The sequence below is a fragment of the Bidens hawaiensis genome, unplaced genomic scaffold (genome assembly GCF_021521415.1).
Source record: "Bidens hawaiensis isolate Kalapana, Puna unplaced genomic scaffold, B.hawaiensis_p1.1 tig00014658_1, whole genome shotgun sequence".
NCBI lineage: Eukaryota > Viridiplantae > Streptophyta > Magnoliopsida > Asterales > Asteraceae > Bidens > Bidens hawaiensis.
In genome coordinates this window covers 1-27,604 of record NW_027492282.1, presented here as the reverse complement: position 1 = coordinate 27,604, position 27,604 = coordinate 1, and the positions used below count along the sequence as shown (strand labels likewise).

Here is a 27,604-nt window from a genome sequence, read left to right as displayed (position 1 = left end):
ATATTGTAAACTAAAATTCACATAACCTAAAGCATAAAATCTTTTAAACTTGAATCTTTTAGGAAAAAAAGAAAGAAAAGAAAAGTGTATTAGCCTTAATTGTATATTTGAGTGAATCATCTTCAGGGTGGAAGTCAATCACAACAAGAGAGACGTTGAGCTTAGATATCTCCAGACATCCAGAGTGTGCTAACCTATCTGGAAGAGCTAGTTGTCTGAATTCTTCACTTGACAAATCAAAGGAAACGATCGTTTGAAATTCATCGTCATCTGGATCATAAATACTTGCACACCAATGAATAATCCCATCAATGACCACTTGTTTAGGACTAAATCCAATTGAAGTATGAAACATATTCATTGGAACACTTCTCCAAGTCCTAGTACATATTGTAAAAAACCTCCGCCTCCTGGTTGCGTGTAAGCGCGATGATCTTAGGGTCATCAGTTTTACTTTAAACTCTAGAATCATCCATTTTTCGTGTAAGCTATGAATGAACAAGTTCAAGATCTACTAAACACTGGAATCATCCGTGAAATACAGTATCAAACTTGGGTTGCTAATCCAGTCATCGTTCTCAAGAGTAACGGAACATGGCGCATGTGTATAGACTTTAAAGATTTAAACAAGGCATGCCCAAATGATTGTTATCCATTGAGATTGATCTCAAAGTTGATGTGGTAGCCCCGTTCAAGTTTAAATGTTTCCTTGATGCCTAGTAAGTGTTCATTTGGGATGGAGGAAGGAAAATATTTAGGCGTAATTGTCACGGGTGCGGGTTTTAAAGCAAATCCGGATAAGATCCAGGCAGTCGCCTGCATGCCCTCACCTTCTTCCCTCAAAGAGGTACAAACACTAAATGTAAGGCTCGTTGTTCTAAACAGATTTTTGGCCAATCACGCGGCTAAGTCTTACCCATTTGTGCCAACTCTGAGGAATTGTCTAAAGAAAACACATTTCAAATGGACTGCGGAAACAGAAAAAACATTTTTAGAAGTTAAAAATGTTTGATGGAACTGCCTACCCTAACAGCACCGCATGTGGGAGAGCCTTTGACATTATACATATCAGCATCTGATAATGCCATTGGGGCCGTGCTACTGATGGATAGAAAAACTCTCCAAACACCGATTTATTATGTCAGTAGAACGTTGACAGGTCCAGAAACCAGATATTCAATGCTTGAGAAGCTGTTTCTGGCACTGGTCTATGCCGCCAAGCGCCTCCGCGGATATTTTCAAGGCCATCCAATCAATGTGGTAACAGGGTACAAGTTGAAAAATGTACTGAGTAAACCAGAACTATCCAGACGATTGGCAAAATGGTCCATAGAATTGGGAGAACACGCGATCGAGTACAAACCCAGACCCGCGATCAAGGGCCAAGTGCTAGCGGACATCGTTACAGTAGTCCCGCAGAACAAAGAAGAAGAGTGCCTGATCGAACAACAAACTCCGATACCTCCTGAGCGAGACCAGGTTAGGTCATTGTTCACGGATGGAGCTTCAAGTAACGAAGGGTCAGGCGCATTGCGCCTCAGATTGGTTAATCCTGAAGGCCACGAATTTACTTATTCCATAAAGTTGGATTTAAAAGTATTAACAATGAGGCAGAGTATGAAGCTTTTTTAGCAGGCATGCGGATAGCCAAAAAGCTTGGGGTAAAACACTTGGAAGCACGAGTTGACTCAATGTTGATCGCAGAACAGATCAATGGGACATACGAGGCGAAAAACGATGTGATGGCTTCATACCTCTCGCAAGCAAAAGATTTTACTTTTGTAGCCCACCCGCATGCCAATGGTCAGGTCGAAAGAGCTAATAGATCTATTAAAGATGGAATCAAAGCACGGTTGGGAACTAAACGAACTGGAAGGGTGGACGAATTGCCCCATGTACTTTGGGCTTTTCGCACTCAAAAGAAGTCAAGCAACTCCGAGACGCCGTTTAGCCTGACTTATGGTACCGAGGCCATGATCCCAGCTGAAATTGGAGTTCCATCCGCAAGAATGTTGGCAAATAAAGATAATGAAAAATAACTACGGATGAACTTAGACCTCCTTGAAGAAATGAGAGAGTTGGCCCTGATCCGCGAGCATAATTATAAACGCCAGTTACAAAAATATTATGACTCAAGGGTTAAAAAATGTAACTTCGATGCGGGATACTTTGTCTTTCGCAACAATGAAGCATCTGGTCAAGAACCTCCGGGTAAATTGGCACCAACTTGGGAAGGTCCTTACAAAGTGAGAGAAGAATTATCAAATAGTGCTTACAAGTTGGAGACTCTAGACTGGACAGAAATCCCTAGAACCTGGAGCATTGCATAACTAAAGAAATGTTATATATAAGCAAGACTTTAAGTACGCATATTTTCTTTTTGGTCTGCGTGCCCTGATAGCTAGTAAAAGCGACATTTTATGTCACCACTTGTAATATAGTTAGGCATGCGTGCCACTTTTATCAAAGAAATCGATTTAAGCTATACTTGTTCTTAAAATAATATTCCTGGTCTGCGTGCCAGAAGGACCCACGTGTCCTTAAAGTAAAATTCCAGGCCTGCGTGCTAGAAGGGACCCGCGTGTCCTTAAAGTAAAATTCATGGCATGCATGCCGCAAGGGATCCGCGTGTCCTTAAAGTAAAATTCCCAGCCTGCGTGCCGGAAGGGACCCGCGTGTCCTTAAAGTAAAATTCCTGGCCTGCGTGCTGGAAGGGCCCGCGTGTCCTTAAAGTAAAATTCCTGGTCTGCGTTCCAGAAGGGACCCACGTGTCCTTAAAGTAATATTCCTGGTCTGCGTACCAGAAGGACCTGCGTGTCCTTAAAACAAATTTCATGTAATCCTTTATTAACAACTAAGAAGACCCTACAATCTAACACTTATATTATACATTAAGCAAAGTGTAAAGGATAAACAACTTCTTATATTAATAAGTCAAAAGGGTTTACAAGTCAAAACACGGTTACATATGACCGAATACATGCATGTACAAGACTACAACCAAACTACAAAGGGGGATCCTCATCATCGCCGTCCACATTTGGGTCCACTTGATCTTCAGTGTCTTCTTCGCGACCGATCATCAAGTTTTCTAACTCGGGTGCTTGTGTCCCCAAGCTTGCACTGCATAATCAACAAGAAATCTTGCAGCCATTGATATCATTTTTTACCGCATCAACAATCTTTACCACTTCATCATTGTTAAGCACATCCCACACCTAAATTAAGCCAAAACAAACTTAAAACATTTTTTAATATATATATATATATATATATATATATATATATATATATATATATATATATATATATATATGATATCTAAAACAGAAATTGACAACAAATCTTACTTTTATCAGTTGCTAAGACCACAAATTCGCATAACCTAAAGCATAAAATCTTTTAAACTTGAATCTTTTAGAAAAAAAAAAAGAGAAGAAAAGTGTATTGGCCTTAATTGTATGATCAAGTTCGATACAAAGTTACGAGCCGTTTATGCAATTAGTGAATAGTATAGTTTTAGACTTAGTGTTTCGATACAAAGTTACGAGCCGTTTGATACAAAGTCACGGGGCCTAGTATGTATTTGTTAAAGTTTGTTGGTTAAATAACCACCAGTCCACCACATAGTTATATAACCACTATTATTTTGTGTATATATACAATGTCAATGTAAAAAGTTGTTGGAGCATGCCTTGTTTGGTAAATACAAAATCGTTTACTGTTACATTTCTTCTTGTTCTTTGTTATGTTCTTGATTGATTGGTTGTTTTAATGATCATTTGGGTCCTATAAAGTGTGACAATGGTCAAACCAAGTCCCATATGAGCCTTTTTATCATATGTTTATTTGATTATTCCTTTTCCTTTGTGGCAAAACTAGAAAATACTTTTATCAGGGGGTCAATATCAGAGGGTTAATCATAAGGTCTTTTTATAAACAGGCTAAACTAGAGGGTCCTTATCCTTTTTTTTTTTGAACATGCGAGGGAAATATAAATAGGACTTAAGATTCTTTGTATGCATTGCATTATTGTCATTTACTCTACTAAAAAAGAAACAAAACGGGAAAAGATAAACGAGAAACTAAAGAAGTAAAGATAGATGCGTGATGGATATGGCTATCATCATTTATGGCAGAATAATAGAATCAGAGTGATCAAGCAGAAGTAGAGACTCTCTGTAGTTGACCATGTAGAAGTCAGAACCATAAATCCCAAGACTATTCATGTCTTCTGAGTTAGGTTCATAAACTTCAAGTTCTTTTTTCCTAGAACCGACGATTAGTTCTATTACCGGTTGGCCATTCATACTAAATCCAGTTATACAACCAATTGATGGCTTATCCTTAACAGTGAATAGTTTTGTAAAAGAGTATTTCGAAACACCATTTTTCAACGTCACGCGCACGTCATAAACTAGAATCCCCGCATCATGTTCATCAGGGTAGTGAATCAAAGCAAGAGACTCCTTAAGCTTACATACCTCCACACCTACTCCGAAGGGTCCTAAAGGATCCGGAAGAGCTATTTCTCCGAATTCTTCACTTGACAAATCAAACGAGACGATCGTTCGATATTCAACATCATCTGGATCATAAATAGTTGCAGACCAATGAATAACCCCATCAATGACCACTTGTTTAGGCCTAAATCCAATTAATGTATGAAACATATTCATTGGAACACTTCTCCAAGTCTTAGTACTTAATGTAAAAACCTCCGCCTCTTGGTCACTTGTAAGCGCAATGATCTTAGGGTCATTAGTTTTGGGACAAAGTCCAAAACCAGCAATATTTGTACCGGACGGAGACATCACACCTACAGATTTTCTAATTGATGGATTCCAAACAACAATGAGGTTGTTTGGTAGATCTGTACCAACACCGGACAAACACACCAGACCGTGAGATGAACCAATCATTGATAGACGGGTAGCTAGGTTAATAGATGGAGGAACAATAGGATTAAACTTATTGTGTTGAGGGAAACTATCATCATCATCATCAATTGAAACATATTTTTTCTCAGAATCAACGGTGTGCCTTATCAGCAGCTGATGCGGGTGTTGAGTGTTGTTGTTGATGATGTTGTGACGGGTGATGAATTCAGAGCTATTGATCAAAGACTTCCATTGTTTAGAAACGATCTGAAACGAATCAGAGATTTGACACAAAGGAGACGATTGATGATTTCCTCTTGGATTTCAAAGTGAATGTTATCGGACATTTTTGCTTTGATTTTGATTTTTGGGTTTCAAACTTTCAAAGGGAATTGTTCGGGTTCTACGATTAGAAATTTGGACCGCCGCTTATGGGAAATACAATTGGGCTACTGGGCTTCATATGTTACGGTTTATGAATCATCAATGATGGATTGGCCCGGTTATAAGATAACGCAGTTTAGAAATTGTTTAACTTGGGGTTTGAGAGTAAACTAATTTATAGGTTAACATATATACGGAGGAACAACCTATTTGTGTGCAGGGTGTATGGTCAGACCTTATATAGACCGGTTTGGGTATCCCGGTTTGGATTGGACCGGATTGTAACCGGGTCAGGGTTTGGACCGGGTTGGGACGGGTTGTGTGAAAACCCGACTTTCTATAACATTTTTTAAACAAACGTCGCTAAAGTAACTAAAATTCACTTTATATATATTTTTTTTCATCGAACACAGTAATCCTTAAATATCATAGAAACATCCAAACGATTTACAATGAAGTGACAGGTAAGCGGGCAACAAGCTGCGCCGCAACCCCCTTTTGGATACAAACCCAATCCTACTAAAACAAAGTTTCGATTCTTATGGGCCGATACGTTACTATGCACAAACTTTTTGAACCTTATTTAAAAGGTCCACGGCATCCGGAGTTAAGAAACCAAAAGTGTCAAAGGCAAAGGGGATAAACACGTGTTGATTCTCCAAACAAGCTCTCTCGTGTTTAGCAACTTTGCCCGATGCCGCCTTCAATGTTGCCTGGCATGCTACAAACCTATTGTTCCTAATCCCAACAAGAGGGGACACTCCCGTGAGGTCGACACAAGCGTGTTTTCCCCCTGCCCATCCAAAAACAAGAATATCGGCCGGTCGTAATGTAGATCTTCCTTCTTGAGGATCCGTCAGAAAGTTTACGGGGGCTTCCTTTTTAGCCGAAATTCTGGCTCGTTTAAGAACATCGCATAGAATATCCCTCACCAAATCATGCATGTACTTAAACCCAGGCAACTCTTTGCAGTAAACCGCATGCTCACCAAAAGAATCCAAACAAACCTTACGGCAAACCGGGCACGACTCTGGCCTGGTACTCCAAAGCCGACATATGTTGGCCCAATCCTTCAATAGGGAGAACACTTAAGAAATCTTGAGCCCGAGGAGCCCGAAGACACTCAAACACCGCTTTCTGACGAGGGGATAAATCAAACTTCATTTCCAAACTTTTGATGATTCCACTTTATATTTAAAACTTAGATAACACTATAAATTAAACAAAATCAAAAGAAATACAAGTCTTAATTTACCTTTATGCCCTTATATGTATGGAACATGCTAACTTGACTTAGGTTTTAGACGACTATTAGTCTTAAAAAGTAAAAGAGAAGCGCTTTACCATATAAATGACAGGAAGTGAGGGTGAATATTATAATATACTCAGTCCAAAAATTGTCAACGTTTAAAGAACAAAAACACATAATTTAGTCTTTATTTTTTATGCGTCAGCTTGTCATTGTCAGTAATCTTCGCGCCAGACCCCGAGCATTTGTGTCGGTACTCATCAAAAGAGGTGCTATTGTCGGTCATCGGTGTCGGCTATTCGTATAAATCGGCTTCGTATTCCATTTCACTTTTGAGTGAGGATATATGGTGTATGCGTTGCAAAGAGTCCAGGTAATCCCTCATGTAAATAAACATCTCTACGCCACGAGAGTTAGTCTTGTTTTTTGTATTGATATAACCCTGCCACGAACATAAAAAGAAATTCTAGAAGCTATCATAGAAGGTTTGCGATTATTAGATACCGGGCTATTGTGAATAAGATTGGAATTTTTTTTCCCTTAAATACCTTTTCACGAAGCCAACAACTCAAATTGTCTAAAATCGTTTGCACTCATACTAGATAAAAGTCCGTCTACCATACCTCTTGAGTTCACTGCTTGTTGTGTTACCCCGTTAGCGTTTAGTTGTATTATACAAGTTAAATGCCCAATTATGGCTACTGCTTGAACTTGTCGTGGATGCCACATTTCTCATTGATTTGTGGATGCGCACGCAGGGAGGCCTCAACACCGCCCTCCCAACATACGCCTGCCACATTGGATAGAGGCGGACCGCAGATGATTCGCTGGAGATAGTCTAAAACATTTGTCAGTAATCTCTTTGTGATTTCCCTCGATTATCAATCAACAATGAATTTACATAGGCTAATATAACCGACATACCTTCACCAACTAATACTTGTTGGTGATGGCTTTAGCTGATGTGTTTTTAATAGAAATGCCCGTCATTGATATTAATTTCTCTGGTAACGAGCGTATAAAATCGATGTCCGTATACATTGCTATAAAATACACCGGTCCAATTTTAAATACCTAGTAGCACACATCAATCATGTGTCAAAAAATATATTTTATACATTTAACGCATTAAACATGTACCGGGCATTTTCACTTAGATTTTGATTTTGTTTAGGATTTTTGATTTTGTATAGGGTTTCAGTTCAACTTTAGGTACGGAACTACAAATGCATGGATGGAAACTTACAGAGTTACAGGGGAATTTTGGACAGCGTATGGAAATACAATTTGGGCCACTATTATAATTGGTGGGGTGTGAAAGTAGAAATGTACACATTGATTTTATCTTGACCGGTCCGGGTTGGTCCACTATTGATCAAAGCCAGGTTGGGATAAACTTAATCGGGGCTGGCAACCAGTTTGGAGGGGGTATGGTCCTACCCTTTCTAGATCGGTTTGGGTAGGGTTGGGAGTTGGGGAAGGGTAGAAATCGGGCCAGTTGAAAACCCGGTTTTCGTTATTTTTCGTTTTTAAAACATTATAAATTTAACGAAAATAACTAAAATTCACTTTTTATTGTCATTTGATTAATCTTCACCACTGGAACCCGAGCTATTGCGTAGGTACGCATCTGAAGCGGTTTCATTGTCACTCATTGGCGTCATCTATGCACCTTCCACCTCATCCTCGTATATCTCGGCTTGGTATTCCATTTTGCTTGGGGATATAAGTTGTATGTGTTGCAAAGAGTACAGGTAATCCTTCATGTAAAGAAAAATCTCTATCGTCACGAGAGTTGGTCTTGTTCTCCGTATCGATATTACCCTACCACTAACATAAAAAGAATTTTCCGAAGCTACTGTAGAAGGCTGGACGAACAGTAGATCTCAGGCCATTGAGGATAATATCGGAAATTGATTTTCCTCACCTTTCCACCAAGCCAACAAATCAAATTATTTGAAACTATTTGCACTCATACCAGATAAAAAGTCCGTCCACCATACCTCCCGAGTTCACTACTTGTAGTGTTACCCCATTAGCGTTTGGTGTTTTCATTCATCAAAGTATTATACAAATTAAACGCCCAATTATGGCTACTACTTGAACTTGTCGTAAATGTCTCATTTCTCATTGATTTGTGGATGCACACTTAGCCGAGGATAGCACTTCATGTGCAAAGAGGCTTCAACGCCACCCTCCCCACATGCGGCTGCCACGTGGATAGAGACATGCCACAGATGATGCGATGGAGATCGTCTAAAATATCTGTTAGTAATCCATCCACGATTTCCCTCGATTATCCATCAACAATCAAATTACATGGCTAATATAATCAACATACCTTCACCAACAGATATACGTTGATGATGGCTTTAACCGATGTTTTTTTAATGGAAGTGTCCATCAGTGATACCCATTTCTCTAGTAATGTTGCATATAAAAGCGATGCATACATCCCTCTAAAATAAACATGTGCTTAAATTTTAACTAGTAAATAGCCCCGAGCTTCACAACGGCTTTTGCGTTGTGTAGTTTTCAAAGCATTTGTGCTACATAACTCATACATTGAACAGAGGAACTAAACTGAGCTAAATGTGTAGTCTGTTAAACAAACTTAGTCTTGACAAAGAATAATCCAGCTGGTCTCTTCTGGTTAAAGAGATAATTAGGCTATATATAGCTACTAATCAAAGCATTTGTACAGCTGTTCATACATTCCAGATACTCTGTGCTACACTTAACAACTCCAAAATTGAAACAAAGAAAAGAAAACTCAGCTGAGTATACCCAAAGTAAGTGTGGATTTCTATCAAACACCAAGAACACACCATCAAGTATATATAACTCGAGGTCTAACTTCGAGCATAACATGCATCAACTATTTCTCGTTTGATGAATGTATTACCGAGTATGGTAAACGCCACCCACATAAAGACAAACCATGGTTACTGTGACAATCGTCAATTTCAGGTTAACTCCGTTAACTCAACTCCGTCAATTCAAACTTAAGATCACTGAATCTATAACGCATACCTCATTACATTTAAACTAGGGTTTAAATGACGCTTAACACTTACTACATGTGTAGTCTTTCGGGAATTGCACCGAAACGCAAACGAGTTGACGCAAACAATTGGTGAATAAACGAAAAACGTCAAAACAGTAATTATGTGATAATTATGTGTTAGACTTATGTGTTGTGTGATAACATCGTTATAAACACTAACTCAAGATGTAAACAAGTTAGTTTAAGCTTGATAAGTAATACTTAGAAGTGGAGGGGCCAAAGTGTAACATAGTATTATTATAAATAATAATAATAATAAACCCTAACTTGTTATTTCTCTCCCTACACAAACCGATCAGCCCCCCCCCCCCCTGGCTCCTTGGCTGCCGTCGACACACACACATACATACAACAAATTTCAAGCTTTTGATTCAAAATTAAGGTGCTAGGAAGGTATAATCAACTATCCTATGCATCCTTTATACTTAATTTTGATGTTTAATGGGTTAATTGAAAACCCTAAGAGCCGATTTTTATGTGTGTATGTAGTTTATATGATTGTTGTTGATTTGATGATGATATAATAACTAGAATGGATATTGTTACATGTTAATTGCTTGTGTCTTTGATTTGAGTTCAAACAAAAACCCTAATCATGTATGTAATGTGTAATTGATGTGCATGGATAATGATTATGGAGTCTAGAGTGTTATATGAATGCATGATGGTCCATAGATAGTTAAATTGTTGAGTTTGGATGCAAACAGTTTCTGGACAGATTGTGTTATTGATGGTTAAGTGACTGTAACGAATTGTAAATGTGAGAATTGGTTGAGATTATTGATACTACAGTGAACTAGGTTGAGTCTAGTTTCTAAAGAATATAAATTTGCAATTTTTGGACGTGGAAAAGTTAACTTTTATGATTTTACAAAAACGTTGTGCAAAGCTGAGCTGTTAGACCTGCTGTTAGGTTGTTTTGTAAATGTTATATCTCATGAACTATGAGACCAATTGGGTTGGTTCCACTTCTGGAAGTTGACTCATTGAGTTAGGAACCTAACCCAAGTGGTCTTGCATTTATTGGATTTTTCGTTTAACGGGAATTTCAAATAACATTCTGTTGCGCATGAATTTGACTGTTATGAGTTTGCTGTAATGATTTGATGATTGTGAGAAACCTATGTGGAATAAAAATATAATAAAATATGCTCTGGAAACCTAAGACATATATGCTTTTGTGATGATTTTTGGTAAATTAATTGTGATGCTATGATCGGTGAGATAGTACAATCTTTCAAGTATAATTTCTGTCTCGGTGAAACTAGCTGCTGAGTTTTGTGAAAATGCATGAAACATGATACTTGCTATATAATTGTTATGTTTTGACCAAATTGCCCTTGCGGGGAATAATTGCTAATTGATTGTCATGATTTGACCAAATTGCCCTCATGGGGAATAATGGCTAGTTAATTGTTATGTGTTGACCAAATTGCCCTTACGGGGAGTAACTGCTAGTGATGTACTTTATGAATACATGACACGTAAATAATTGTTTACACATGTAACGTATCACAAATACATTTGTTAAAGTCACACACAATTCACAAACGAAACACGAAACATGTTATGTGCATAGGTATTATGTGCCGGGTCTAGAGACTCGATAATATTCCGACACTTAGAAAAATCTCTTTATTGTTTTAGAACGCTAGAGAGAGTTTTTCTGTGACGCGCATCTTGGTGAATTATTTTGGGAATACTTCGCAAACAGTGAGTTTCACTTTCCCCTTTTAAATTTTTTTAAACGCTTTTCACTTGGGGGAGATAACATACTCCGAAACGCATTTAAGATTTTGTTAATATAGATTATATATCACTTGTAAAGACTAAGTGGCAAACGCAAAAACTAAAGTCCTTCATTCACATCGAACCGTTTAATATTGGATAATAGCGAGTCATTGTTGAGTAGTACTGCTGGGTTTGACAAACCCCACCCAACGCTAAACTCGACTGGAGGTCGAGTGGGTGTAATCTTGGCTAAACACATACCATGGTCTGGATGACCTGGTGGCAAGGCAAATGATAAACAGTCAGCTTCGGTGTCGAACACTTAGTGATACTTGTTTTATAGGCTAGCTACCTATAGATATATAATTGACATAACACTATCTGGTAACGCAAAACGCTGAACGCAAACGCTAAACACTTTATTTTATATAAACTTGTGAACTCACCAACCTTGTGTTGACACTTTTAGTATGTTATTCTCAGGTAGCCGAGGCGGGCGCGCGGTTTAGGAACATGCATTGCTTGAAACACTTTTAATTATGCAAACTTATTTTTAACTGTTATCATTGGGTTTTAAGTCGTCCTGCGTGACGCAACATTGGTTTCTATGGTTTTTACGCTTCCGCATTTAATTACTCGTAAACGTTTTCATGGTTTTGAAACTTTGTTTTATGGTTTGATTATAACTAATGATTCCGATCCTGTTAGTTCACACCCTCTGACGGTAAAACTCCGTTAGTGGATTTTGAGGGTGTGACAGTTACTGAAGTTTTTACTGTCACATGATTTGAGATGCATATTTTACCATCAAACTTACCAAGAGTGCCATATATATATTCAATCTATAACCATAGGTTTCTCACTAATAATTGTGTAATCTATAATTACCAAAATCATATGAATAAACTGAATATTTGTATTCATATAAAACATATGAATAAATAGTATATTTGTATTCATATGAAAGAGAACAAAATACTTACAAATCATGCAGTGTCATCACCAAGATTTGAACAGGCTGTTTTGCAGTGACAACATGTGTGAATGTTTCATATCATCGTGCTCTGAACCAAAATTGTCACACTTCAAACTATCCGTAAGATTATTAGTCTCATCATCATTGCTAGTTAATATGTTCGCTTCTTAGATTGATATCAAATAAGATAGGCACCGGATAAAACACAATGATCAAATAAAAAAAAACCTCACGATATAAATCTAATGAAAGAAAAGGAAAGCCTATTCATGATATTTGCTAAGCTACTAAAGTCTATTTAAAGTTTCAACAGCCACTAATCTTAAACTAATCCATGCATTCATAGTTGTTAGCATATTCAGAAATCATTTTCTAAAGGCATCTGAGCTACACCACCCATTCGTAAAACAGAGGAACTAAAATTGCAGGTGAACATATAAAAACCATTCCCTAAATACATATATTGAACTCCAATACACGAAGCCTATCCTGATATACATACTATAACGACTTAATCAACAAGTCCAAACACGGGAAATATTAATAACTCGTTGCCCATTAGAAAATATATTTTTTCATGCAGAAGCTAACATCTCGACACCAATACTTGCAGGGAAATACAAGGAAGACTCATTCCATTAATGTCATTTACTCTTTCTAAAACATAAACAAAATAGGAAAAGATAAACGAGAAACTGAAGATAGAATCAGTTATAAGGTATAACAATAGAACCAGGGTGATCAAGCAGAAGTAGAGATTCTGTGTAGTTGACCATGCTAAAGACTGAACCATTAATCCCAAGACCATTCATGCGTTGTGAGTTGGGTTCATATACTTCAAGTTTATCTTCCCAGGAACCAACACTTAGCGCTGTTATCGGTTGGCCATTGATCCTAAATCCAATTATTCTATAAACTGATTGCTTATCCTGAAATGTATATAGTTTGGTATAAGAGGATTCTGGAACGCCGTTTTCCATCACCCATACGTCATGAATTAGATGCCCTGAATCATCATCAAGGCGGAAGTCAATCACAGCAAGAGAGTCGTTGAGCTTAGATATCTCCACACATCCAGAGCGTGCTATCCTATCGGGAAGAGCTAGTTGTCTGAATTCTTCACTTGACAAATCAAAGGAAACGATCGTTTGAAATTCATCGTCATCTGGATCATAAATACTTGCACACCAATGAATAACCCCATCAATGACCACTTGTTTAGGCCTAAATTCAATTGATGTATGAAACATATTTATTGGAACACTTCTCCAAGTCTTAGTACTCAATGTAAAAACCTCCGCGTCTTGGTCGCTTGTAAGCGCGATAATCTTAGGGTCATTAGTGTTAGGACGAAGTCCAAAACCAGCAATATGTGTACCGGAAGATGACATCACACCTACAGATTTTCTAATTGATGGATTCCAAAGAACAATGAGCTTGTTCTGTAGATCTGGACCAAAACCGGACAAACACACCAGTCCGTGAGAGGAACCGACCATTTGTACATGGCTCACTAGGTTAACAGATGGAGGAACACTAGGAGTAAACTTGTGTTGCGGGAAACTATCATCATCAACACTTGAAACATATTTTTTCTCAGAATCAACGGTGTAGCTTATCAGCAGCTGCTGATGCGGCTGTTGAAGATGCTGTGACGGGTGATAAACTTAGAGCTATCGATCAACGATTTCCATTGTTTAGAAACGGATCTGAAACGAATCAGAGATTTGACACAAAGAAGACGATTGATGATTTCCTCTTGGATTTCAAAGGGAATATTGTCGGACATTTTTGCTTTGATTTTGATTTTGGGGTTTAGCTTCAGGGGAAGAAAGGGGTAGTGTAGGTTCTACGATTAGAAATTTGGGCTTCATTAATGGTTTATGAATCATTAATGGGTCCATAATATGGATTGGCCCGGTTATAAGATAACGCAGTTTACGAATTGTTTTAACTTAGGAGTAAGTCAGTAAACTAGGTTAACCGTTAACATATGGAGGAACAACCGATTTTTAGGGTGTATGGTCAGACCTTATATAGACCGGTTTGGGTGGGATGGACCGGATTGTAACCGGCCCGGGTTTGGACCGTTTGGGCCGGGACGTGTGAAAACCAGTTTTCGTTATTATTATTATCTTTTAACAAACGTTGCTAACTTAACTAAAACTCACCGTCTATTTTAAAAATACTATAAACTAAAAAAACATCGAAAGAAATTCAAGTCTTTACCTTTGTGCCCTCATAGGCCTGGTCCGCCTGGAACATACTAACTTGATTGAGGTTTTAGATGATTATTAGTCATAAGAACTAAAACATATAAATGACAATGACAGGAAGTGAGTGTGAATATTATAATATACTCAGTCTGAAAATTGCCAACGTTTAAAGAACAAAACATAAAATTTAGTCTTTATTTTTTATGCGTCAGCTCGTCATTGTTCAGTAATCTTCGCGCCAGAACCCGCACATTTGCGTCGATACTCATCAAAATAGGCGTCATTGTCGGTCATTAGTGTCGTCTATTCACAGGGGAGACTCGGAGGGTGTGGAAGCTTGTCGGTCATCAAAATAGGCACAAGTTTTTTTATACATATTACATATATATGTTTTTTGGTGTTAAAAATAATGTTATTTGCAATGGTTTATGAGATAATTACATGCTCGGAAGGGTTTCTGCTTATAATAAGTAGGTCAATAAAAGTTTTATATATGTACATTAGCGAATAAAAAATTTCCGTTAAGGGCTACGGGCCTTTTTATTTTGGCTCGCCCGAGATATTTAAATTCTCGGAGACAACCCTGTCTATTCGTATATCTCGGCTTCGTATTCCATTTCACTTTTGAATGAGGATATATGGTGTATGTGTTGCAAAGAGTCCAAGTAATCTTTCATGTAAATAAACATCTCTACGCCACGAGAGTTAGTCTTGTTCTTCATATTGATATAACCCTACCACTAACATAAAAATAATTTTCTGAAGCTATTGTAGAAGGTTTGACGATTAGTAGATCTCGGGTCATTGTGAATAAGATTGGAAATTTATTTGTCCTTAATTACATTTTCACCAAGCCAACAACTCAAATTGTTCTAAAACTGTTTGCACTCATACTAGATAAAAAGTCCGTCTACCATACCTCTCGAGTTCACTACTTGTAGTGTTACCCCGTTAGCGTTTGCTGGTATTATACAAGTTAAATGTCCAATTATGGCTACTGCTTGAATTTGGCGTAGATGCCGCATTTCTCATTGATCCGTGGATGCGCACAGAGGGAGGCCTCAACGTCGCCATCCCAACATATGCCTGCCACATTGGATAGAGGCGGACTACAGATGATTCGCTGGAGATAGTCTAAAATATTTGCTAGTAATCTCTTTGTGATTTCCCTCGATTATCAATCAACAATGAATGTACATAGGCTAATATAACTGACATACCATCACCACCTGATATTCGTTGGTGATGGCTTTAGCCGATGGGTTTTTAATGGAAGTGTCCGTCATTGATATTAATTTCTTTGGTAACATTGCGTATAAAATCGATGTACGTATACATTGCTATAAAATACACCAGTCAAATTTTAAATACTTTGTAGCGCGCATCAATTGTGTCAAAAATATAATTTATACATTTAACGCATTACACATGTATATCAACAAACAAACTTGAAACTCATGACATTAATCCTTTATCAAATGAATATTTAAAGTTGTGTTCTGTTCACAAAATGAAGTTTTCCATCAACACAACTAATTTTTTTACCATCAATCAATTAAATTAGAGTAAACTGTGGTATTCGTTTTTGTGCTTTGTCTAAATCTGCGGTTTTTGCTCAATAGTTTTAAATTTGCAATTTTCATCCTTGTGGTTTCATTTCACTTGCAATTAACCCGACTACACTAATGGAAGCCTTGTCGTTAAACCCATCACTGTGTCCCTAGCGTGAGGGGCAGTTTTGTCTTTTTTTCTCCCCCACATAATCCTCACTCATAATTCGCAAACCCCCTCACGCGAGGAGTTGGGGTGTATTTAAAAAAAGGACAAAACTGCCCTTAACGTGAGGGGCACACTTATAGGTTTAACGGCCAGACTTAACAGAGTTAGTGGAGTTGGGTTTAATTGCAAGTAAAATGAAACCACATTGACAAAAATCACAAATTTAAAACTATTTGACTAAAATCACATATTTAGCAAAATCACATAGACGAAAGTCACATTTTACTCGTTAAATTAATTTAAAAGTCATAAATTACAAACCACAATAATCATTCGTGCGTGTCACTAATGGGTCCATTCGGATGCCATGACAAATTCATATAATGCATCTCACTACAACACTCATCTAATAATAATATCAATCATGTCTACCAATGAAGCTTACTTTCATGAAGCCACTTTCATAGACCAAAACGGTCAACTCAAAACCACAAAGATTCCAGTGGTTCAAGAACTAGCACGTACCAACCACTTCCCCAAGAGGTTCATAGCCTCATCACCACCGGACCACCACCCTACATCCACCACCACATTCCCGGAAACCCCACCGGTGATTGACATATCAAAACTACAAAGTAACGGCAGCCGGACGGCAGAGCTGCAGAGGCTGGCAGAGGCTGCAAAAGAGTGGGGTGTGTTTTTGATAAAGAATCACGGGGTGGATGATACAGTGTTGGATGAAGTTAAGGATGTTGTAAAAGGTTTCTTTGGGTTGAGTTATGAGGAGAAAAGAGCTAACGTTGGATCGTATAAGAGTGTGGATAATATGGGATATGGTAAGAACTTTGTCAAGTCTGAAGATCAGCCGTTGGATTGGATTGATCGGTTGACTATGAAAGCAGCTCCTGTTGATGAGTTCACTAATGGGATCTCTGTTTGGCCTAAAAAACCAAGACATTTCAGGTTAAATTATAACTTATTAGTTCATTAAAAGGCGTCTATATGAGTCAGTTAATTGGGTTGGCTTGGGCTCAAACCGAACCAAAAACTGAAATACGGGTTTTCAGGTTTTTGAAAACCATTAGGTGTTGGTTTTTTCGGTTTTCACAATAAGATTTTTTTTGTTAATTAATGATTAATTGATTATTACACGTTTGAACATAAAGTTATTGGGTTACACCATTTATTAATCTTATAAAACTACTTAAAATCAAATTTTATTTCTCTTTTGGTTTTTCGTGTTCCAATCGGCCCCAGGTCGAGATTTTTTTTTTTAACTTAACCAAACCAAAAAAACATTTTAATTATTAAAAGACAAAAAACAAACCGTCGATTTTTTATTCGGTACGGTAATCTCAGTTCAGTTAAGTTGGCATTTTCTGTTAAAGTTCATTATTTCAGTTTCATGAACATCCCTAGCTAGTAACATTTGTTTGTTCGTTTGTTTGTTTGTTTGTTTGTTGTTTGTCTGTTGACATAAGTTTATATTAAAATGGTACAAACATGTATGTATGTAATGCAAGTGTTAAACAGACAAGCTATGGAAAAATATGTGGAAGAATCAAGAAAGATGCTTGATGATTTGCTTCAAGATCTTGCGGAATCTCTATCAATGGATCGCAATGCTTTCTTGCAACACTTTGAGCCCGAACAAAGTGAGATCAAGGTTAGGGTGAACTACTATCCACCATGTCCTAGACCAGATCTTGCGATCGGATTAATGCCCCACTCGGATGCAAGTGGGCTTACCCTCTTGCTCGAGTTCGGGGCCACAGGAGCCCTACAAGTGTATAAGGGCTCGAATTGGGTCACCCTTGAGTGGCCCAACGATAATAGTTTGCTGGTGAATATTGGTGATTTGGTGGAGATTATGAGTAATGGAGTGTTGAAGAGCGTGTGGCATCAAGTGAGGACACAGCTCGATGTGGAGCGGTTTTCACTTGTGTATTTCTATAATCCACCTCCCCAATGCACAATCGGACCGGTGGTAGGAGGTAGTTTAATGGAGGAGATGTATAAGAAAGTGGTTGTGGAAGACTATGTGTCTAACTTTTACAAAGTTAGCCCAGCAACTAGCAAGGAGGCCATAATGTATGCAAAGGTTAAAGGTTAAATGATGAGAAAATAAAACACATTTTATGCACTTCTAGCACTATGAGTTTGAATAGGTCAATACTAGTGACAATCATAATACTCTAACCCCGTCTATACAATTTAGGGATGTCAATACTCAATAGTAGTGATAGGATGAGTATCGTTAATCTCAGTCCATTCCGAATTATAAAAAGGGGTCTCATACCCAATTATAAAAACATGTATCTTATTAGATTACAAAACGTGTCTTGTGTCCTTAACTCAATACCCATCGGGTATTTGAGATTACCCGCAAATTTCAAATATACAAGTTTATGATCTTTTGTGGTTAAAAAATTACTTGTTGAGTATACATTATCCGAAACAACTCTTACACTACTTGTTATATATATTTTTTTAAATTAAATAATATATTGATATATTCGAGTAAACATGTTATAGAATTCAATTAGAATTGATCAACAAATACACACTAAAACACATTTACTATTCCCATAACCAAGACTAACCATCATCTCTGGCAGGGGACCAAATTTTTTTTTCTAATTATATACATAAAGAAAAATTATGTACGTTTATACAAGGGTATGAGTTATAATAAAGAACCTAAAATTTATCCAAAAGGCCAAATATAAACAAATAATGGATTTAAGTCTTCTAAGTTCTAATAGATTTGTGATAAATTAAGCCCGATAAATTAAGCCTAAGTCCTATCAGTTCTAATTTCTTGATAAATAATCTGGGCCATCCATTTGCAACATTCACAATGGTAATAAGACTCACTTCTCAATACTTTTCTTTGAGTGTTTGAAATTTCGAAGACGGTTTACCTGGGAGTCTGGGATGTGTCAAAATCTTCCTTGTGCCTTACAAATCTGGCTTATAAGCCCAGCCCCAAGACCTCATAGAAATTCTTGTTGCAATTAAAATTAAAAGGTTAATAGTTTTTTTAATGAAGTATGTCTATGCTAAAAACTCCAAATTACATATCCAAAGACTTATAGTAATTATCTTATGACATGTCTTCCCATTTTGGCATATTCTATGTCTAAAGAACATGTATTTATGTTGTTAATAACATATCACAAACAATTAACGAGGGAAATTTAATTTCAGAAACAATATTATCATGTGGAACTTTCATGTCTAGCTTGAAACCTTTAGTGGTAATTAGTGAGAGGCCAATTTTTGGTAAACCAAAAAAAGCAAAACTAAATTCCGTTGCCGGGACTTGAACCCGGGTCTTTCGGGTGAGAGCCGAATATCCTGACCAACTAGACTACAACGGATATGTTAATTCCTTTTAGCATGAAGCTATCAAAACTAAAACTCCTCTAGAAGCCAGACTAGGATTAATAATAGTAAAATTAGCCATTGATTGGTAGTTCAAGATAGACAACTGGCAAAGCTAACATATATGCGGTACGTTATGCTAACAATATTCCGTGTACATGATATCAAAATCAATCAAAAAATCGGGTGAGTTGTGCCATCACGCTAAAAAAACATACGCACGCAACACTTTCATGAACACAATCATCATGCCACAATTCTAAATGCGTCGATGAATAGTTCAATTCAATGTTATATCATGTTATGTTTGGTTGTTATATTATGTTATGTAATTTGGTTCCATGGGTGAAAAATGTAGATTACGCTTTAATTGAGTTAAATTTTGATATTTTAGAGTTTGTAATTCTAAACAAACTAAAATGTGCATTGAAACAATCTTAAAAACTAATCACTTACCAAAATGGAAGAACACAGAGATTGGGATTAAAGAATAACGTGTTGATTTAGGGCACTAGGGCCTAGGGGCGTCTTCGAGTACTCCATGACGGTAAGCTATATATACTGAGAGCGGGTACATCGCCGCCACCATTGCGGGTACCCGCTAAAATTTACGAATTTGAATAATATATTTTTAGGTAGTTAAAATATTTAGAAGCTTTTGAAATTTATTTATTTTTAACTTTAGTTTGATATATAAAATATAATGTTTATAGAAGGAGTTATCTAAAAAAAGTCAAAAACATATTTATAAATAATTCTATGTATAGATCACAAGAAGTGACGTTGAGGATATATATAATGTCACCTTTTCCACACAGTTAAATTAAAACAATACGTAATTTATCCATTTTTAACCGCAATGACTGCTTCCAATCTCCTTTAGTTCTTCAAAAGCATGCATTGTCTCAGTGTCAAACCCTCCTGCAAACTACAAGTTGAACCTCTTTTGTTATTACAATGTTGTGTTTAGACTATACACATTATGATCATGAAAGCAAATTACATAATTACACTCTAATTCTTAATTACCTGATGCACTCGAAAAGCAAACCGAACGCCTTGGAGTAACAAATCCCCGTCTCGTGAAGCTTCGTTGCACTCGAGTTCTTTTGCTATCATTTGCATACATTCTCGTGCTAGTGTCAGTGAACATAGTTTAATCTGTATTTGGCAAATCCAACAACTTAAGGATGAAACCTAGAACTCAACTTACATTATATATATTTTAGAACTCACTATTTATTCTCTATTTTACAAACCCAGTGGGAGGAGAAAATAAAATAAGGGTAAGACTAATAAAAAGATATTATTTAGGTAAAAGTAGATATGGGAAATGAGTTCTAGAAGACTTTTAGAAAATGAACAAAATTAATATGAATTTAGCTAATTTATAAAGTAATAACTTAAAACGTTAGTGCTCTTAGCGAATTGGTGAAAAAATGTGAAAGTGCTTAGATTCCTTTTGGTGAAATAGATCGAAGTTGACATAGTTAAGTTGGGAGATTTAATGGTGTTTTAGTTTGTAATGTTTGCTTAATTTATCTGAGGTGTTTTCTTTTTGTAAGTGTTGGTGGACATTTTTTGTAGTGGTGTTGGCCCAGTTTCCTGCTGGGTTGGGCTTGTGCATAAAATTCACTTGTTGGTTGTTAAAAAAACAAAAATGAAAAAAGAAATAAGAAAGAGGTGTCATCTGTCATGTTTAAGGAGAAGGAAAAATCATCAAATTAAATATTTTACTACGAATAAGACACTTTTTTATTTTTTATTTATTTTTATTTATTTTTTCACTAGACAAGCCTTGGAACCCAATGCGCCTATGCCTATGTACTGCATATTCTTTCCTCTACCAAGCATATTTTTTGTCCACATTTCATATCTTAAGTTTTCAAGTATTAAATAATTTTTAATATTTTAAAAATTAAATTTTAATACCTCTAAGTTTTTAAATACTTATAAGAATAACTTTCTAAATATTCTTAAAAGTGTTTTAAGTTTTTATATGTTTTATAAATAATTTATTATTTTTAAGTTTTTAAATACTTTAGAAAATTTATGTTATAATAATATTAAGTTTTTCAATATTTAAAAAGAAATAAAGTTTTGATATATTTAAATTTTTAAAGATTTTACAAAACTAATTTTTTAAAGTTTTAGTAACGTTACTAAATATTTTTGAAAACCAAGTTTTAATTATTTTAAGTTTTTATTTTTTAAATTATTTTTTACTAATTTTAAGTTTCTATTTCTCTAAATTAAGTTTTAATAATATTAAGTTTTTAAATATTTTCGAAAAATAATTAAGTTCAAATTTTTTTATATTTTTAATTGATATAAGAAATTACCTAATCTTGTGTTGACTTGGCATATGATGTTTTGTTTTTAAAAAAATATATATATTTGATTATTTGGTGCAAAACTAAAATACATCTGTAGTGATGTGGTACTGGACTAGACCTTTTATTTTGTAATCACATATCATAGTTAAATCATATAATTAACTTTTTCATACCAAAAAAAACTAAAGTGTTCAACGATTACTATTGTACGTTAAAATAACCTAGTGATTTTTAGTAAGAAAAATCCAATATACAAAATGTAGACCTTTAATTAGCTTAATTTACAATCAAGATTTCAGATTTGTGGTTAACTGGTTAACTAATGCGCCTTTTTTTTTCTTTCTTTTTTTTTCTTTTTTGTATATTGTTAAGCAAGTTCTACAAAAAACCTTTTGCTTGCTAATAAAGGAAACAAATTAATTGATGAATTTGCACCCACACCCACTATACCTTTCCAACGACTCCTGTATCCATCAACCATTGCCATGGAATTTGTAGCTCTTTGTACCTCTTACTTGTTGCTTCTCTCGTTCTTTCCAGTCCACTAATACTTGATTCTAGCCTAAATCATAATTACCAAAAAACATATATAACTTAATTATCCAATTATGAACATTAACTTTATTCTTATTATATTTACCTGTCTTGAAGGGCTTGCATCTTCCTTAATGATTGAATCAAAGGCTGTTTCAACCCGTTTTTAAAGCCTAAAACTTCGGATTCAAGACTCTTTAAATCTCGGTAACTAAAAGCAGCCTCACGTAATGCATCCGCTTTTCGTTCTGGCCATTGTGGGAAGTGTTTTAGCACCGCTCGCTCGTCCACTAGACATGATAGTTCACCATCAACCCACTTCACGAACGCCTCAACATCCGAAATCTCCTTAAACGATGCACTTTGTACCTCCCTTATCAAAAAGTTCAATAGGGGACCATATTTCTCCACATCTGATTTTATCTGTCACAATAATTTAAATATCATGATATTAGTTGTTAATGTTTTATTATTATTATCTTACACATAAACTTGTATATAATCTGATTTCAATTATTTAATATCACACCTTTTCCAATATATTTAAACTTTCTAACTTTTAAAAATTTTGAACTTACGAAATTACACTTATTGTGCAAATAATTTGTTAATACATATTATTAATAATTTTTCAACTTTATAATTAATATTAGTGAAGTGTGAGAGCTTACAGAACTAAGATAAGTCGACCGATTCTCGATTTCTCCAATCATATCTCGAGAATAAGCAGGCAGGACGAAACCAGTGACCCCGTTTTTGTTCTCTTTCTGCGTATCTCTTTTCATAAGCGATCTATAGAATTCCATAACCGCTGGAACTCGGCGAACTGTCTTTGATCCAACCGGTGTCATTTGAATAGGAGGCGGTGGCGGTGGTGGTGCCGTTACCCGTCTTTGCAGCAGCTGCGGTGGCGAAGGTGGTGGTGGTTTTGGTAGATTCGCATTTTGTGTCTCCGGTACGTCTATTTGAATTAGCTTGGGTTTTTGCGGTGGTTCGTCTATAACTTTACCCGAATCCATCGAGTTTTGTAGCTTCTTCCATAATAATGATTTCCTCTCGAGATCATGTGCTTTTAGTGTGGTGATTTGTGTCTTAAGACGACTTATTTCTTGTTTTAGTTCTTGGTTTTCTTTCTGTAACGAGCCGATCTCGAGTAACGCAGCTTCGAGTTCTTTTTTAATGTCGTCACCGGACGGCATTTTCTGGTGAGTGTGTAAATACAATGAAGGATTTGATTAATGGTTGGGATCTCAAATCTTACCAAAGTGTGATGTTTGCTTGTGATATAAGGTACGAGGGTTTTCACCAACACCTATAGGCTATCATAGGTTGTATTTGACTGATTTACCCCTAGGATGTCTTGGAATGTCGGAAGTAAGACATGGGTCTTCTAGGTAATTCCACATTTCTACCTGTTGACTGTATCTTTTAAATGATCCCTTTATTTATATAAAGTTATGAAAATCAACCTTAATTATCAAAACTTATACAAATAGTTTTGTTTCACATTTTAGTGCATTACACACTAAAAAAAAATTAAGAGATGACACCTCATATATACCTTCTTTTCAGTGTATATTTTTATTTACTGATTTACCTACGGTAGTAATATATTTTTTATAAGTAATCAACACTCCTAATATTGAAAGGAGTAGTGGCAAACTAAAGGTGATCACATTAACTATAGTATTTTCTTTTAACTATCAATATGCTCAAATTTAAAAATATGATTTTACTTTCATCATTTTAATATTATATATCAAATGAAAGAAAAAGTCTTAAAAATATCTATAATATTCTTTCACTTCTTGTGAAGCAATAACCTATAAAGTGAAAAGGTGGAAACAAATTTATAAGTGATTACGACGGTTTATTAGAAAAAGGAGCCGACCTCGATTCATAGATCTTAACCAACCCCTAAATAAAACTCTAAGCAAATAATATTACAGTTTTAATTTAAATTTGTTTATTAAACATTAGATGTTGAAGTTTTTTCGAAGGGTAACACCAGTGCTCGCTTATAACACAAATATTTCGCTTATAACACGAAACATGCATGACCAGCGGAAAAATATACGACGAAAGTTCTATATGACTCAATTATAGTATTCATTAATATAGTTAAGGGTCATCCTTGTAGATGACCTACGTCTCTACAGACCGAGGACCATTGATAACAAACAAGCTAGTAGTGAAGTATATATTATTACAATATTGTATACCTAAAAGTGAACATTGTTTTAATTGTTTTAGGTGAAATAAGGATTGATTAACCCAAGCAATGACCTTCCCATGTGCCTCAAAGTTTGTCAAAGCCACGTGCTTTTATTTGATTTGAAGAAACGTGGATCTACTCACTGGTAGCAGATCTACTTTCCTCGGGTTTGATTATACTATTTCACCGATGGTTCTTCTGGATCTGTGTTCTTCCACCTACAAAATGAACAGCGCCGTTACTTACCCCTCAGAAAGGGACAGAGGGGTCCTCTTTGGGGTAACCCTCCGGCGTGAGAATCAGTATATTGTGGAGAAGATAATAATGTGTGTAAGGGAATCTCAAGAGTATTGCTTAATAGCTCAATACCCTCTGATTGTGAGATTATGTTTGTATGTAACTGACTGTGAGTGAATGTAATTCAATATGATTGAATGTGAATATCACTGCCTGTAACTGTCAATGATTGAGTATGAATGTGTCATCAAAGTGGAGTTGATGCTGTATTTATAGTGCTAGGGTTTCCACTGGTTGGGCTCAACCTCGTTGGCCTCCTCCAATCGCACTGCGCCACGTGTCCTCTGGGACACCTGGCGCTTTCTCGTTGGTTGTAATCACGTGGTAGCACATGTGTCATGCTGAGTTGTCGACCTTTCATTTGGCAGCTGTCAACATCAGCATATTCTTACTCCTTAAAAAGATGCCTTCTGGGAGGTTGTCTGACGTGCACAATCAAGGTTGCCCTAATCCTGATTTGGATAAGGGCGAGGTTGATTATGTGCACGTGTGATATGCGCCCATCCTGAGGATGCGCGAGGTCTTCTCTTTATTCTCACGCGCAGATATTTCATGCGCAGGTGTGATATGCACGAGCATGTGATATGCGCCGAGCGCTGGTGCGTCGCGCGCATATGTGACGCGCGAGCATATGTGTGCCTGGGCAGATGTGATATGCAAGAGCATGTGATATGCGCCGCGCGTTGATGCGCCACACGCATATGTGATGCGCGAGCATATGATGCCTGAGCATGTTTTGTATGCGCCATGCATATGTTTTAGCCTTGTGCCTTCATAATGTCTTTATCTTGTGGGTTGACCCGCCTTGCTCGGTGTTGAGGCGGGTACATACCTCTTCAAGCCCCCCCAGTCTAATGTGTGTCTTATCTCGCGCGAGCGCGGTAAGATAGATATTAGACTAACTGAATTGTTCTTTTAAAGGGCTTTTGTCGTTTTCTTGGTTGCTTCCATCGTTGCGCGAAGTTCTATCCATTTGGTTGAAAACGAAGGGTCCAAACACGTGGTTAGTTGGTGGTGACGTGCGCCGTAAACGTGTCAGACGTTTCGTGTGCTCGAGGTGCTACAGTTGCCTTTCATGTCCCCTCACACAGCTGTCTTGAACACGTGTCGCGCTCGCATTGGTTAGCACCTGCGAGTGGGGGCACGTCTCTGTTCCGTGGCAGATCGGTTACATTTTTATGTCCCCTCAACAGTGTTAGGGACACGTGTCGCGCCCTCGTTGGCTTGCACCTGCGAGTGGGGGCGCGTGAAATCCGATCAGTTGCCACATTTCTCTCTCCTGGGCCTATAAAAGCAGGCCCTTAGGAAATTTTTTATCTTCATCTTCATTGTTGCTAATATTCGAGTTTCTGCCTTTCACATTCTGATTTGAGTGTATTCATCTTTTCGATTTTTCGATTATCTGCTGCTGCAGTTGTATGTCTGATAGTTCAGACTCGTCTAGCCCCTCAATCACCTCTATTGCCTCTCGAAGACGCCGTGTGAAATCTGTGGTGATGTCGACATTGAAGCAGAAGGGGAAGGGGAAGAGGGTTGTTGAGACCACATCGGAGGAAGTAGGGAGGACCAAGGCCACCAAAAGGTGGAATGAAATCCCCTGCAAATTGAAGCAGGCCGATCTCGACAGCCTCATCGCCTCTCAGGGCTTTCCCACCCTGTTTGGCTGCATGTTGCCTAGGTCCGGGCAAACGGCGGCGGACCCGCCTGCCGGCTATATATCCCTATATAGCCACTTTTTCACCCACTGCAACCTTCGTCTCCCGATAACAAGGTTTGTGGGTGCACTGCTGAAGTTCTATGGGATTCATATATCCCAAGTCCATCCGTTTGGACTCGTGCGCGTGACTCACTTTGAGTTCATGTGCAAATCCCAGCGCGAGGAACCCACTCCTCGGCGCTTTCAGTATTTTTACAAGCCCAAGATCCAAGACAATTGGATCTCTTTTATTCCTCGCAGTCAGAAGGTGAAGTGCTCCACTGTTTCATTCAAGAGCCTTCATGACTGGTCTGAGAGGTTCTTTTACATAAGGGCTGGTGTGATCCCCATCCGTATGACCATGCGCTCTATCTCTTCTGCGCCTGCGGATGAGGGTGTCCTCAAGAACCCAACTGGCGCCTGGGTTAAGAAACTGACCGCCGAACCATCCCCCGCGAAGAAAATTTGCGAGGAGGCGCTGGTGGGGGTCGGCATGAGTAAGCTATGGGCCGACAGCGCGCTTGAGCCCGTTATCCAAGTCGACGGGTTGTGTAAGTTTATTTCATTGCTTTATTTCTTTTTTTGCGCGAACATAATTCTTTTGCTGATATCACTTGACTTGTTTTTGCGCAGTCACCAAGGATTATGTCCTTGCCGCTTATGATGATCAAGTGGAGGGTGGCTCCGTCGCGCTTGGCGCTGGGGAGGTTGGTTTCCCAGATCGCTTCGATGACATGTTCATCCCAGTGGATCTGGAATTTGACTTTGACAGTGACGCGCCTGGTAAGCCTTCGCACTTATGCTCATTCCTTTAGAATACCCAAGTTTATTAACAGTTGTGTTGGTTGTTTTTGCAGATGCGCTTGAAAACTACGAGCTGGAGCTCGCGGAAGAGGAGGAGGAGGAAGAGAAGGCGC

The 27,604-nt window shown here is 37.3% G+C and overlaps 4 protein-coding genes and 1 non-coding gene across 5 annotated transcripts; 2 read left to right on the top strand and 3 right to left on the bottom strand.

Annotated features, from left to right (window-relative positions):
- Positions 1 to 1,011: 1,011 nt before the first annotated feature.
- Positions 1,012 to 2,039, top strand: LOC143547172 (uncharacterized). Its single transcript, XM_077038660.1, has 2 exons — positions 1,012 to 1,510; positions 1,615 to 2,039. Exons 1-2 carry the CDS (start codon positions 1,012 to 1,014, stop codon positions 2,037 to 2,039), a joined length of 924 nt encoding a protein of 307 aa, XP_076894775.1.
- A 2,091-nt stretch (positions 2,040 to 4,130) lies between these two features.
- Positions 4,131 to 4,922, bottom strand: LOC143547171 (F-box/kelch-repeat protein At3g23880-like). The gene has a single exon (XM_077038659.1). The coding sequence runs from the start codon at positions 4,920 to 4,922 to the stop codon at positions 4,131 to 4,133; it is 792 nt and encodes a 263-aa protein (XP_076894774.1).
- Positions 4,923 to 16,646: 11,724 nt separating this feature from the next.
- Positions 16,647 to 18,335, top strand: LOC143547170 (protopine O-dealkylase-like). Its single transcript, XM_077038658.1, has 2 exons — positions 16,647 to 17,185; positions 17,756 to 18,335. The coding sequence occupies exons 1-2, from the start codon at positions 16,647 to 16,649 to the stop codon at positions 18,333 to 18,335; spliced, it is 1,119 nt and encodes a 372-aa protein (XP_076894773.1).
- A 1,197-nt stretch (positions 18,336 to 19,532) lies between these two features.
- Positions 19,533 to 19,605, bottom strand: TRNAE-CUC (transfer RNA glutamic acid (anticodon CUC)). The gene has a single exon. It is a non-coding gene; the product is annotated as a tRNA-Glu (tRNA).
- Positions 19,606 to 20,352: 747 nt separating this feature from the next.
- On the bottom strand, positions 20,353 to 24,007 carry LOC143547183 (INCREASED PETAL GROWTH ANISOTROPY 1-like protein 1). The gene is made up of 5 exons (XM_077038667.1): positions 23,151 to 24,007; positions 22,586 to 22,902; positions 22,396 to 22,507; positions 20,639 to 20,770; positions 20,353 to 20,537 (listed from the first exon to the last, which is right to left on the bottom strand). The coding sequence occupies exons 1-5, from the start codon at positions 23,676 to 23,678 to the stop codon at positions 20,460 to 20,462; spliced, it is 1,167 nt and encodes a 388-aa protein (XP_076894782.1). The 5' UTR covers positions 23,679 to 24,007; the 3' UTR covers positions 20,353 to 20,459.
- Positions 24,008 to 27,604: the final 3,597 nt, after the last annotated feature.

Coding starts and splice junctions, on each gene's coding strand:
- LOC143547172 (XM_077038660.1), top strand. CDS start 1,012: ATGGAACTGCCTACCCTAACAGCACCGCATGTGGGAGAGCCTTTGACA. Junction 1,511..1,614: donor GTTCACGGATGGAGCTTCAA/GTAACGAAGGGT, acceptor ACAATGAGGCAG/AGTATGAAGCTTTTTTAGCA.
- LOC143547171 (XM_077038659.1), bottom strand. CDS start 4,922: ATGATTGGTTCATCTCACGGTCTGGTGTGTTTGTCCGGTGTTGGTACA.
- LOC143547170 (XM_077038658.1), top strand. CDS start 16,647: ATGTCTACCAATGAAGCTTACTTTCATGAAGCCACTTTCATAGACCAA. Junction 17,186..17,755: donor AAAAAACCAAGACATTTCAG/GTTAAATTATAA, acceptor AGTGTTAAACAG/ACAAGCTATGGAAAAATATG.
- LOC143547183 (XM_077038667.1), bottom strand. CDS start 23,678: ATGCCGTCCGGTGACGACATTAAAAAAGAACTCGAAGCTGCGTTACTC. Junction 22,903..23,150: donor GGTCGACTTATCTTAGTTCT/GTAAGCTCTCAC, acceptor TTATTGTGACAG/ATAAAATCAGATGTGGAGAA. Junction 20,771..22,395: donor ATACAGGAGTCGTTGGAAAG/GTATAGTGGGTG, acceptor TGCCAAATACAG/ATTAAACTATGTTCACTGAC.